General features: G+C 45.3%; 1 protein-coding gene across 1 annotated transcript in view; it reads right to left on the minus strand.

Annotated features, from left to right (window-relative positions):
* The window catches only part of LOC141049358 (prolyl endopeptidase FAP-like), a 146,288-nt gene that overhangs the window by 87,149 nt on the left and 46,141 nt on the right, over positions 1 to 12,998 (minus strand). Inside the window, exon 5 of the mRNA XM_073545738.1 lies at positions 11,021 to 11,095. Coding sequence (XP_073401839.1) covers positions 11,021 to 11,095 — 75 coding nt within the window. The remainder of the gene's footprint in view (positions 1 to 11,020; positions 11,096 to 12,998) is intronic.

Here is a 12,998-nt window from a genome sequence, read left to right on the forward strand (position 1 = left end):
CAATTGATTGTACAAATCAGGTATCAGTGGGAGAGGATAAGTGTTTCTTAAGGTTATCTTATTCAGTTCTCGAAAATCGAGGCATGGGCGTAAACCACCAACCTTTTTTTTTACAAAAAAGAACCCCGCCTCCACGGGAGAGACAGATGGCCGTATATGCCCTTTACGGAGGCTCTCAGAGATATACTCCTTCAAGGCAGCCCGCTCAGGGCCGGAGAGATTGTACAGACGGGCTTTGGGCAATTTGGCACCGTGAACCAGATCCACAGCACAATCGAATGGGCGGTGTGGTGGTAGAACCTCAGCCTCCTTTTCGGAGAACACATCCTCAAAATCCTTCAGGTACTCCGGAATACCCTCCAGACTGACGGATGACATAGACACCGTGGCAAGACAATTTTCAGAACAAGCAGGTCCCCATTTAACAATATCCCGGGACCCCCAGTCAATAACCGGGTTATGCCGTTGCAACCAGGGAAACCCTAACACCAGGCCAGCAGGGAGGTTATCCAAAACAAAGCATGACATGCGCTCCTGGTGTAGGGCCCCCACCCTGAGGGTGAATTCTTTAGAACTGAAATGGAGACCATCCTTAGTGAGAGGTGTTTCCCTGCATGGTCTTAATAGTCCTAGTCAGTTCTTTCTGTAAGTGGGTATGAGACATGACAAGGGACTGATGTTTCACTGAAAAATCTTGCGCCATCTGCGTCAAACTGGACACTTGATCTGCCAAGTTATGCAGCAGATCCATGACCAGAGGAAAAATAAGTGCAAAATCCCGTTTAAATGTATAGGTTAGTGATAATGTAGTGAAACCTCCACCAGGGGGAGCTGGTGAGGGAAGAGAGGTTACACACTAAGAGTAGCAAACACTGAGCAATAGCACAGGTGTGACAGGTGACAAGAGAGAATGGTCAGACGAACCGAGTCAGAAACTAGCAGGAACAGGCGTACCAGAAGGAGCAGCAATACACGTAGTCAAAATACCAAGCCGAGGGTCAGAAAGCCAAAACATGAGCACAGGGTCCAGAAACGTGAGGCGAAATACGTGGTCGGGGTACAAGCCGGGAAGTCAAATGCCAGAGAGGAAACGTAGGAGCAGAGATGAATACCAAGAGACGGGATCAGAGATCAGTCCGGGTCATACACGTGGATACTAGTCAGAGGCAGGAGGATCACCAAGGTACAAGGGTCAGAGGCTCTAAACTGGAAGCTTGAGCTATCACTAACACTGGTCAGCAGGCTGTGAGAGACTGAAATAGCCCAGCTAGCTCCAGAACGAGGCTGAGGAGATTAACTCCCGCATGACCAGTCCGGAGTGAAGACAGCAGAAAATAAACTCCGGACTGGACCATGACAGTATTAAGAGAAGCATACAGTCTAGAAGTGATTATCCCCCTCTACTCCATGGTCAGGCCTCATCTGCTATACTGGGTCCAAATCTGGGCACCATATTTTAAAAAAGTTATTGAAAAACTGGAGCAAGTTCAGAGAAGAGCTACCAAGATGGTGTTCACACTGCCAAAATTAACAATACCTGGTTTAAAAATAACAGTATCACTGTGCTTGATTGGCCAGCAAACTCGTCTGACCATAACCCCACAGAGAATCTATGGGGTATTGTCAAGAGAAAGATGAGAGACACCAGACCCAACAATGCAGACGAGCAGAAGGCTGCTATCAAAGCAACCTGGGTTTCCATAACACTTCAGTAGTGCCACAGACTGATCGCCTCCATGCCACGCCGCATTGATGCAGTAATTGATGCAAAAGGAGCCTCGACCAAGTATTGAGTGCATTTCCTGAACATACATTTCAGTGGGCCAACATTTCAGATTTTAAAATAGTTTTTCAAGCTGGTGTTATAAAGTATTCTAATTTACTGAGATAAACTGAACTGAAATAAATTAACTTTTTATCATGGCCAATATACATATAAACATACACATAGTAGAAGCAGGCAACCCCTTTAAGGATATGTTCACATGGGGCATAACTGTGCAGGGACAATTGCGGAAGTGAATCTGCCCTCAATTGTGCAGATTTTGATGTAGATTAGCCCTTGTGGAAAGGGTAAAATAAAAAAGAATACTATAATTACCTCCACTGCTAATAACAGCCTGGTCTTTGCCAATTTTGTACAACCCCCGCTTGCTGCATGTCATGTCTCATGTTAGAAAGAGACTGGCCAATAAAAATATGGAAGTGCCGGTGCAGGTGAGTAAATACAGTAGTTGTTTTCTTTCTTTACAAAAATGCTTAGCAATATTTAATTTTTTTTCATTTGTTGCACAGTTTTCCTCAACTACTTTTTTTTTTACATAACTGATGGTGACATTAGCAGGGATATGTGGACACTCCTATCACTCAAACAAAACACCTAAACTACAGCAAGCCCTCTGATAGCTGAACCCGCAAGAAGACCATAAAATCAATGTGCATCTAGTGTGTAACTAGAGTGACAGAATTCAATCAAACACTGAAATCGGAATCAAATATAATAGATTTATTGCATTATTTCTTTCTGTGCTGTATTGTGCATAAATATGTGACTTCAGATTTTGTATTAGTCAATGCCTGATGAAGAGACCTGAGTAGTCTCGAAAGCTCGCAATGTGTTGCCATCTTTTCATTTCGCCATTAACCCCTTTCTGTCAAGTGACGTACTATCCCGTCCATGTGTCCTGGGACTTAATTCCCAGGGACGGAATAGTAGTTCACAGCGATCAGCGGCGCCCACATGGTGAGCGCCGCTAATTGCGGCCGGGTGTCATAGTAACATAGTTATTAAGGTTGAAGGGAGACTTTAAGTCCATCTAGTTCAACCCATATCCTATCCTAACTTGCCCTAACATGTTGATCCAGAGGAAGGCAAAAAAAAAACCATGTGGCAAACAGTAAGCTTCACATTGGGGAAAAAAAATTCCTTCCCGACTCCACATACGGCAATCAGACTAGCTCCCTGGATCAACGCAGTATTAAGGAAACTAGTGTATATACCCTGTAATATTATACTTTTCAAGAAAGGCATCCAGTCCCTTCTTAAATTTTAGTAGGGAATCACTCATTACAACATCATATGGCAGAGGGTTCCATAGTCTCACTGCTCTTACAGTAAAGAATCCGTGTCTGTGAGTATGCTTAAACCTTCTTTCCTCCAGCCGTAGAGGATGCCCCCTTGTCCCCGTCACAGGTCTAAGAGTAAAAAGATCATTAGAAAGGTCTCTGTATTGTCCCCGCATATATTCATACATTGTAATAAGATCACCCCTAAGCCTTCGATTCTCCAAACTAAATAACCCCAAGTGTAATAACCTGTCTTGGTATTGCAGACCCCCTAGTTCCCTAATAACCTTGGTCGCTTTTCTCTGCACCTGCTCCAGTTCAGCCATGTCTTTCTTATACACCGGAGACCAAAACTGTACACAGTATTCTAAGTGTGGTCGCACTAGTGACTTATATAGAGGTAAAATTATGTTCTCCTCATGAGCATCTATGCCTCTTTTAATGCACCCCATTATTTTATTTGCCTTTGCAGAAGCTGCCTGACACTGGCCGCTAAATGTGAGTTTGTCGTCCACCCATACACCCAGGTCTTTTTCAGTGACTGTTTTGCCCAGTGTTTTACAATTAAGCACATAATTATACATCTTGTTCGTTCTCACCCAAGTGCATGACCTTACATTTATCCCCATTAAAGCTCATTTGCCATTTATCAGCCCAAGCTTCTAGTTTACATAAATCCTCCTGTAATATAAAATTGTTCTCCTCTGTATTGATTACCCTGCAGAGTTTAGTGTCATCTGCAATTATTGAAATTCTACTCTCTATGCCCCCTACAAGGTCATTAATAAATATGATTATCGCAGCTGACACCCGGCACAATGTGTCAGGGGCGGTCACGGAACGCCCCCGACACGTTAACCCCTTGCACACCGCGATCGTGTTTGTACTGGGGGTTAAAGGGAAGCATCGGCAGGGAGGTGGCTCCCTCCGTGCTTCCCTGAGCCCCCCATAGCAGCGCAATGTGCAGCGCTGCTGCGGGGGGCTCCATCCCTGCAGGTCCCCGAATCCAAGATGGCGACGGGGACCTTCGGGGGCCTGCAGGGAGCTGGCACAGTGATCTGTGATGTGACAGATCAGCGATCTGTCACAGGACAGTGATGTCCCACCTGGGACAATGTAATAAAGTTAAAAAAAAAAAAAAGTGTAAAAATAATTTTAAAAAAATCACTAAATAAATTAAAAAAAATATTCCCTACTACAGGGGTCCCCAACCACCGGTCCGCGGCCCAGCACCGGGCCGTTGCAGTGCCCTTGCCGGTCCGCCGACACAAGGGGAGCCGGCGGCTGTGCAGCAGCTGATACTCACCTAGCGGTCCCTGTCAGCGCGGCGGCTTCATCCAGCGCTGAGCGGTCAAGTGTACCGCTCATTTAAGGTCATGAATATGGACGCCACTCATCTCCCATAGGCGTGGCGTCCATATTCATAGACCTTAATGAGCAGTAGCACGTAACCGCTCCACACAGGAGCTGAAGCGCCGCGAGATGCAGGGAGGGAAGTTCAGCGATGGGAAGGAAGGTCAGCGATGTGAGGGTATGTATGATGGGGGAGGATGGGGGAGCCGAGCGGAGCCATATATACAAGGGAGGGAGAGTGGGAGCAGAGCCATATATAAGGGAGAGAGAGTGGGAGCGGAGCCGTATATATAAAAGGGAGGGAGAGTGGGAGCGGAGCCATATATAAGGGAGGGAGAGTGGGAGCGGAGCCATATATAAGGGAGGGAGAGTGGGAGCGGAGCCATATATAAGGGAGGGAGAGTGGGAGCGGAGCCATATATACAGGGGACGGAGAGTGGGAGTGGAGCCATATATACAGGGGACGGAGAGTGGGAGTGGAGCCATATATACAGGGGACGGAGAGTGGGAGTGGAGCCATATATACAGGGGACGGAGAGTGGGAGTGGAGCCATATATAAGGGAGAGAGAGTGGGAGCGGAGCCATATATAAGGGAGAGTGGGAGCGGAGCCATATATAAGGGAGGGAGAGTGGGAGCGAAGCCATATATACAGGGGACGGAGAGTGGGAGCGGAGCCATATATATGGGAGGGAGAGTGGGAGCGGAGCCATATATAAGGGAGGGAGAGTGGGAGCGGAGCCATATATAAGGGAGGGAGAGTAGGAGCGGAGCCATATATAAGGGAGAGAGAGTGGGAGCGGAGCCATATATAAGGGAGGGAGAGTGGGAGCGGAGCCATATATAAGGGAGGGAGAGTAGGAGCGGAGCCATATATAAGGGAGAGAGAGTGGGAGCGGAGCCATATATAAGGGAGGGGGAGTGGGAGCGGACCCATATATAAGGGAGGGAGAGAGGGAGCGGAGCCCTATATAAGGGAGGGAGAGTGGGAGTGGAGCCATATATAAGGGAGGGAGAGTGGGAGCGGAGCCGTATATACAGGGGAGGGAGAGTGGAAGCAGAGCCATATATACAAGGGAGGGAGAGTGGGAGCGGAGCCATATATACAAGGGAGGGAGAGTGGGAGCAGAGCCATAAATGAAAGGGAGGGAGAGTGGGAGGGGAGCCATGTATACAGGATGGGACAGGGGAGCCATGTATACAGGATGGGAGAGTGGGAGCGGAGCTATGTATGCAAGGATGGGAGGATGGGAGCAGAGCCATGTATACAAGGGAGGGAGAGTGGGAGCGGAGCCATGTATACAGGGATGGGACAGGGGAGCCATGCATACAACAGGGGGAGCCACACAGAGCTGGACAGGACGGGGGGAACCACACATACATTTTCTGATGATTAGAAAATAATCAGCATGTACAGTACTCCAGTACAATCTTTCATAAGTGCTCAATGCTCCATTTCCTTGTAGGTTCCAATCATCATTAGCAGTGACGGTCATCAGTAGAAGTAGCCCAGTGCTCCCACTGAAACAGAGAAACAAGCCAGGTGCTCCCACTCCTTCAAAACCTATGGTGAGTTGAGTCACATTATAAATGTTATAATTAAATAAGTATGCACTGCTAAACTACAACCGTGTCCATAGCCCCACCCCCTTATGACCAAAGCCCCGCCCCTGTCACACCTCCATCCCCGCCCTGCTGGGCCATGGAAGAATGGTCTTGCTTGAAGCCGGTCCCTGGTGCAAAAAAGGTTGGGGACCACTACCCTAATAAATTCATTTTTTGGAAATAAAAAAAAACAAAACAATAAAAGTACACATATTTGGTATCGCCGCGTCTGTAACGACCCGCCCTATAAAACTGTCCCATTAGTTAACCCCTTTAGCGAACCCCTTAAAAAGCAAAAATAAAAAACGAAGCAAAAAATTATGATTTATTATCATACTGCCGAACAAAAAGTGCAATAACGCGCGATCAAAAAGACACATATAAATATGCATGGTACCGCTGAAAACGTCATCTTGTCCCGCAAAAAACGAGCCGCAATACAGCATAATCAGTGAAAAAATAAAAAAGTTATAGCTCGCAGAATAAAGAAATTCAAAAATAATTATTTTTTATATAAAATTGTTTTCATTGCATAAAAGTGCCAAAACATAAAAAAAAACCTATATGAGGTATCGCTGTAACCGTATTGACCCGAAGAATAAAACCGCTTTATCAATTTTACCGCACGCAGAACGGTGTAAACGCACCGCCCAAAAGAAATTCATGAAATGCTGGTTTTTGTTCATTCTCCCTCCCAAAAATCGGAATAAAAAGCGATTAAAAGATGTCATGTGCCCGAACAGGATAACAATAAAAGCGTCAACTCGTCCCGCAAAAAATAAGACCTCACATGACTCAGTGGGTCAAAATATGGAAAAATTATAGCTCTATTATTTCCATTTTCCCATTAGGGTTAGGGCTAGGGTTAGGGCTAGGGTTAGGGCTGAGATTAGGGTTAGGGGTGTGTTGGGGTTAGGGTTGGAGTTATAATTGGGGGTTCCACTGTTTGGGCACATCAGGTGCTCTCCAAATGCAACATGGCATCTGATCTCAATTCCAGCCAATTCTGCGTTGAAAAAGTCAAATAGTGCTCCTTCCCTTCCAAGCTCTGCCATGCGCCCAAACAGTGTTTGACCCCCACATATAGAGTATCAGCATACTCAGGACAAATTGCAAAACAACTTTTGGGGTCTAATTTCTCCTGTTACCCTTAGAAAAATAAAAAATTGGGGGCAAAAATATAATTTTAGTGGAAAAAAAAGATTTTTTTATTTTCACGCCCGGGCGTTATAAACTTCTGTGAAGCACTTGGGGGTTCAAAGTGCTCACCACACATCTAGATAAGTTCCGTGGGGGGTCTAGTTTCCAAAATGGGGTCACTTGTGGGGAGTTTCAATAGTTTAGGTACATCAGAGGCTCTCCAAACGCACATGACACGCGCAGAACATTCCATCAAAGTCTGCATTCCAAAACGTCACTACTTCCCTTCCGAGCCCCGACGTGTGCCCATACAGTAGTTTTCTCCCACATATGAGGTATCAGCGTACTCTGGACAAATTGGACAACAACTTTTGGGGTCCAATTTCTCCTGGTACCCTTGGGAAAATAAAAAAATTGGGGACTAAATGATCATGTTTGTGGAAAAAATACGATTTTTTTATTTTCACGCCCGGTCATTATAAACTTCTGTGAAGTACTGGGGGGTTCAAAGTGCTCACCACACATCTAGATAAGTTCCTTAGGGGGTCTAGTTTCCAAAATGGGGCTGTCATGATCCAGGCGGGATCTGACAAGTTTAATGGACAAAGTGAACTTTTTTTCCTTTGGCTAGGTGCCAAAGTGGGTTGCTTGCCCCCGGTGGCCATTAGAATTATTACACGTGGTGTCGCTCATTGTAAGTTGCTGGTGGTGGTGAGTGGTAGTGCACTTTAGTTCCTTTGGTTTAATGTGCATGCAATTACAAATCAGGTGTTAGGCTCTATAAAAGGGAGCCAGTTGGGTTCAATCACTGTTGGTGATATTGATTGTGTGTTAGTCATTCACAAGAAAGCCTGGGTGAAAGAAGGAGCTGAACATGAGTCCTGCGCAGCCCAGCTAGAGGGGACAAGTGGCAGCTAGTTGGTCTGCAAGAAGGGCTGGCATGGCGTGGTGGAGTCACAGTTTATGGTGTTGGCAAGAAGTGCTTGCATGGCTTGGTGGAGTGACGACTATGGAGAGAGTTGCACTCAGCATGCAGGACTTGGTTGCTGAGAGCTGGACTCAAGCATGCTGGACTTTTTGGGCAGGAGCTGAACTCATCTTTGGGACTCTGTTACTGGACAGCTGCAACTGGTGGTGGACTCTGCTCCAAGGCTGCACTATGGTGAAGGATCCAGTTATGGTGATGGATCCAGGTGGAGGAGAAGATGCACACAGGTGGTGGGCTCTGTTGCTAGGAGCGTACGCAACAGAGCAAAACTAAGTTGTGTTTCCCCTGTTTTGTCATCTTTCCTCATGTGTGTTTTAGTGCAGTGGTGGGATTAGTTTCCGCACCGACCAATTCCCTAGTGAGGGTTTAGCTAGGGTTTTTAGGTTCCTGTTGCGCGCCCAGTGCGGAACCGGCATAGGGAATGTTAGGAGGGCAGGGACACTGGCTCAGGGGAGCTCAGGAGGTCTCCACTTCCCTATTCCCTATCGCAGGGCCCACCATTGTTAATGTTTCGCAGGTTTCCCTTATTGTTTAAATTCGCCTTACTGGCGGCGGGGTTTCCAGACTTGTATATACGTGTAATGTCTAAATTCGCCAGTTGGAGGCGGTGTATCCAGCTGCACGTGTTTATTATTTAAATTCGCCCCAATGGAGGCGGTGTATCCAGGGTCACGTGCGTCACATGGGTTCGCCTTGCGGTACTCGCTGCGTCCAGACACGCGTGACCGTGACAGGGGCCACTTGTGGGGGGTTTCCACTGTTTAGGTACATCAGGGGCTCTCCAAAAGCAACATGACACCCGCAGACCATTCCATCAAAGTCTGCATTCCAAAACGTCACTACTTCCCTTCCGAGCCCCGACGTGTGCCCATACAGTAGTTTTCTCCCACATATGGAGTATCAGCGTACTCAGGACAAATTGGACAACAACTTTTAGGGTCCAATTTCTCCTGGTACCCTTGGGAAAATAAAAAAATTGGTGACTAAAAGATCATGTTTGTGGAAAAAATACGATTTTTTTATTTTCACGCCCGGGCGTTATAAACTTCTGTGAAGCACTGGGGGGTTCAAAGTGCTCACCACACATCTAGATAAGTTCCTTGGGGGGTCTAGTTTACAAAATGGTGTCATTTGTGGGGGGTTTTCACTGTTTTGGTACATCACGGGCTTTCCAAACGCGACATGGTATCCGATCTCAATTCCAGCCAAAAACATAAAATGGCGCTGCATCCCTTCCGTGCTCTGCCATGCGCCCAAATAGTGGTTTACCCCCACATGTGGGGTATCAGCGTACTCAGAACAAATTGCACAATAACTTTTAGGGTCCTGTTACCCTTGAAAAAATAAGAATTGAGGGTGAAAAGATCATTTTTGTGGAAAAAATATGATTTTTTAATTGTACGGCTGTACGTTACAAACTTCTGTGAAGCCCTTGGGGGTTCAAAGTTCTCACCACACATCTAGATAAGTTCCTTGGGGGGGTCTAGTTTCCAAAATGGTGTCATTTGTGGGGGGTTTCCACTGTTTTGGTACATCAGGGGTTTTCCAATTGCAACATGGTGTCCGATCTCAATTCCAGCCAAAAAAGTCAAATGGCGCTGCTTCCCTTCCGAGCTCTGCCATGCGCCCAAATAGTCATTGACACCCACATATGGGGTATCAGCGTACTCAGGACAAATTGCACAATAACTGTTAGGGTCTTGTTACCCTTGGGAAAATAAAAATTGTGGGTGAAAAGATCATTTTTGTGGAAAAAATATGATTTTTTAATTGTACCGCAGTACGTTATAAACTTCTGGGAAGCCCTTGTTGGTTCAAAGTTCTCACCACATATCTAGATAAGTTCCTTGGGGGGTCTAGTTTCCAAAATGGGGTCACTTGTGGGGGGTTTCCACTGTTTAGGTACATCAGGGGCTCTCCAAACGTGACATGGCGTTCGATCTGAAGGCTAGCCAATTTTGCATTGAAAAAGTCAAACGGCGCTCCTTCCCTTCTGAGCTCTGCCATGCGCCGAAACAGTGGTTCCCCCCACATATCAGGTATCATTGTACTCAGGACAAACTGCACAATAACTTTTGCAGTCCAACTTCTCCTGTTACCCTTGGTAAAATAAAAAAAATTGAACCTGAAAAAAAATTTTTTGTGAAAAAAAGTTAAATGTTCATTTTTTTTAAATATTCAAAAAATTCCTGTGAAGCACCTGAAGGGTTAATAAACTTCTTGAATGTGGTTTTGAGCACCTTAAGGGGTGCAGTTTTTAGAATGGTGTCACCTTTGGGTATTTTCTATCATATAGACCCCTCAAAGTGGCTTCAAATGTGATGTGGTCCGTAAAAATAAAATGGTGTTGCAAAAATGAGAAATCGCTGGTCAACTTTTAACCCTTATAACTTCCTAAGAAAAAAAAAATTGAGTTCCAAAATTGTGCTGATGTAAAGTAAACATGTGGGAAATGTTACTTATTAAGTTTTTTGTGCGCCGTATCTCTGTGATTTAAGAGCATAAATATTCAAAGTTGGAAAATTGCGAAATTTTTACCAAATTTCCGTTTTTTTCACAAATAAACGCAAGTTATATGAATGAAATTTTACCACTAGCATGAAGTACAATATGTCACGAGGAAACAATGTCAGAATCACCAGGATCCATGGAAGCGTTCCAGAGTTATTACCTCATAAAGGGACAGTGGTCAGAATTGTAAAAATTGGCCCGGTATTAACGTGCAAACCACCCTTGGGGGTTAAAAGGTATCAACCACTGAGGACTCGCAATTCTGAATATTTTTTTGGACATTTCTGTACATAGATACTGTAAAATATTCTCTATATCTGTAATCTTAAGTGACATTGAATTGCAATAATAAAATTACTTTTTTGTAATCACTTTCGAGGGCAGCAAATTTTCTATCGGGAGATATGAAATAATTTGTAGCGTTCACATCGTCCTGTAAAAAGATGAAAATTAGAAATTATTCATTTGTGGATTTTTTGTCATAGGTACTTGTAGATACTATTTATATATCAGTCTAATTATCATATATGTATCATCTAGGTTTCTATTCACAACTGGGAAGATAGATACATGAATAGAACTCTATTTATCAGATAGATAGATAGATAGATAGATAGATAGATACATGATAGATAGATAATAGATAGATAGATAGATACATGATACATACATAGATAGATAATAGATAGAGAGATAGATAATAGATAGATACATGATAGATAGATAGATAGATAGATAGATACAAAAAAGCACAGCAGCACCCTGTGAATGCCAAGACATGTAATGTCAATGGAAATAAAAACTTCCAAACGCTCTGTCCCTCAGCAAGATATACTTACAAAAGCGAAGGTTCTTAGCGCATGATTTGGCCAATTCATGTCTGCCCGTCAACCGCGGCAAGGTGACACTTCTCTGATGGGTCCTGTCTAGAGTTGAGCGATACCGTCCGATACTTCAAAGTATCGTATCGGATGGTATCGGCCGATCTTTAAAAAAAGTATCGGTATCGCCGATTCCGATACCGGAAGTCCCATTCAAGTCTATGGGACTTCCGGTATCGGAATAAGAAAAACCCTTTCCTGCCCTTGTACAGCCTCTCTGGGGTCTGTACGGGCCTTTCGGGGGGCTGTGCCGGCCTGCCAGGGGGTCTGTGCAGGCTCCGGTGGTCTGTGCCGGCCTGCCGGGGGGCTGTGCAGGCTCCGGTGGGCTGTGCCGGCCTGCCGGGGGGCTGTGCCGGCCTGCCGGGGGGCTGTGCCGGCCTGCCGGGGGGCTGTGCAGGCTCCGGGGGGCTGTGCCGGCCTGCCGGGGGGCTGTGCCGGCCTGCCGGGGGGCTGTGCAGGCTCCGGGGGGCTGTGCCGGCCTGCCGGGGGGCTGTGCCGGCCTGCCGGTGGTCTGTGCAGGCTTCGGGGGTCTGTGCAGGCATCGTCCGATGGGACTACAAGTCCCATCGGGCAATGCCTGCTACCATGACAGTGATTGACACATTAGCCAATGATGGGACAGTAGTAGTCCCATCATCCGGCTAATGTGTTAAATGTAAAAAAAAAAAAAAAAAAAAAAAATTACATGCTACATACATACAACATGCATACTACATACATGCTACATTCATACTACATACTACATACATGCTACATTCATACTACATACTACATACATGCTACATTCATACTACATAAATACTACATGCAACATACATACTACATACATACTACATATATACTACATGCATGCTACATACATACTGCATGCTACATGCATGCTACATACATACTACATGCATGCTACATACATACTACATGCTACATACATACCACATACATACTACATGCATGCTACATGCTACATACATACTACATATATACTACATGCATGCTACATACATACTGCATGCTACATGCATGCTACATACATACTACATACATACTACATACATACTACATGCTACATACATACCACATATATACTACATACATACAATACATTCATACAATACATACATAGACATACAGTACATATAACATAGAGTAACATACTTACCAATACTTGTCACATTGTTCCCCGAAGCCATTGTCGTCTACGGAATAAATATTAACATAACAAACCACAAAAATACTCACCCACGATCCGAAGCAGTCCACGAGTGTGTCCCACGACGATCTTGGGTAGAGAACGGCAGCATCAGATGATGCTGCCGTTCTCTACGGGCTGCAGGATTCCAATGACGGAAGGTAGGTATCCTTCCGCACTGTATTCCTCCGCCACTTAAAAAAAAAAAGTCCCTAGTCTCACTTTATGCCATTGCTGTGTGCACAGACCACCGGCAGGCCGGCACA

The sequence above is a fragment of the Dendrobates tinctorius genome, unplaced genomic scaffold, assembly GCF_039654945.1.
Source record: "Dendrobates tinctorius isolate UK_male_01 unplaced genomic scaffold, ASM3965494v1 ptg000143l, whole genome shotgun sequence".
In the NCBI taxonomy this organism is placed as follows: domain Eukaryota; kingdom Metazoa; phylum Chordata; class Amphibia; order Anura; family Dendrobatidae; genus Dendrobates; species Dendrobates tinctorius.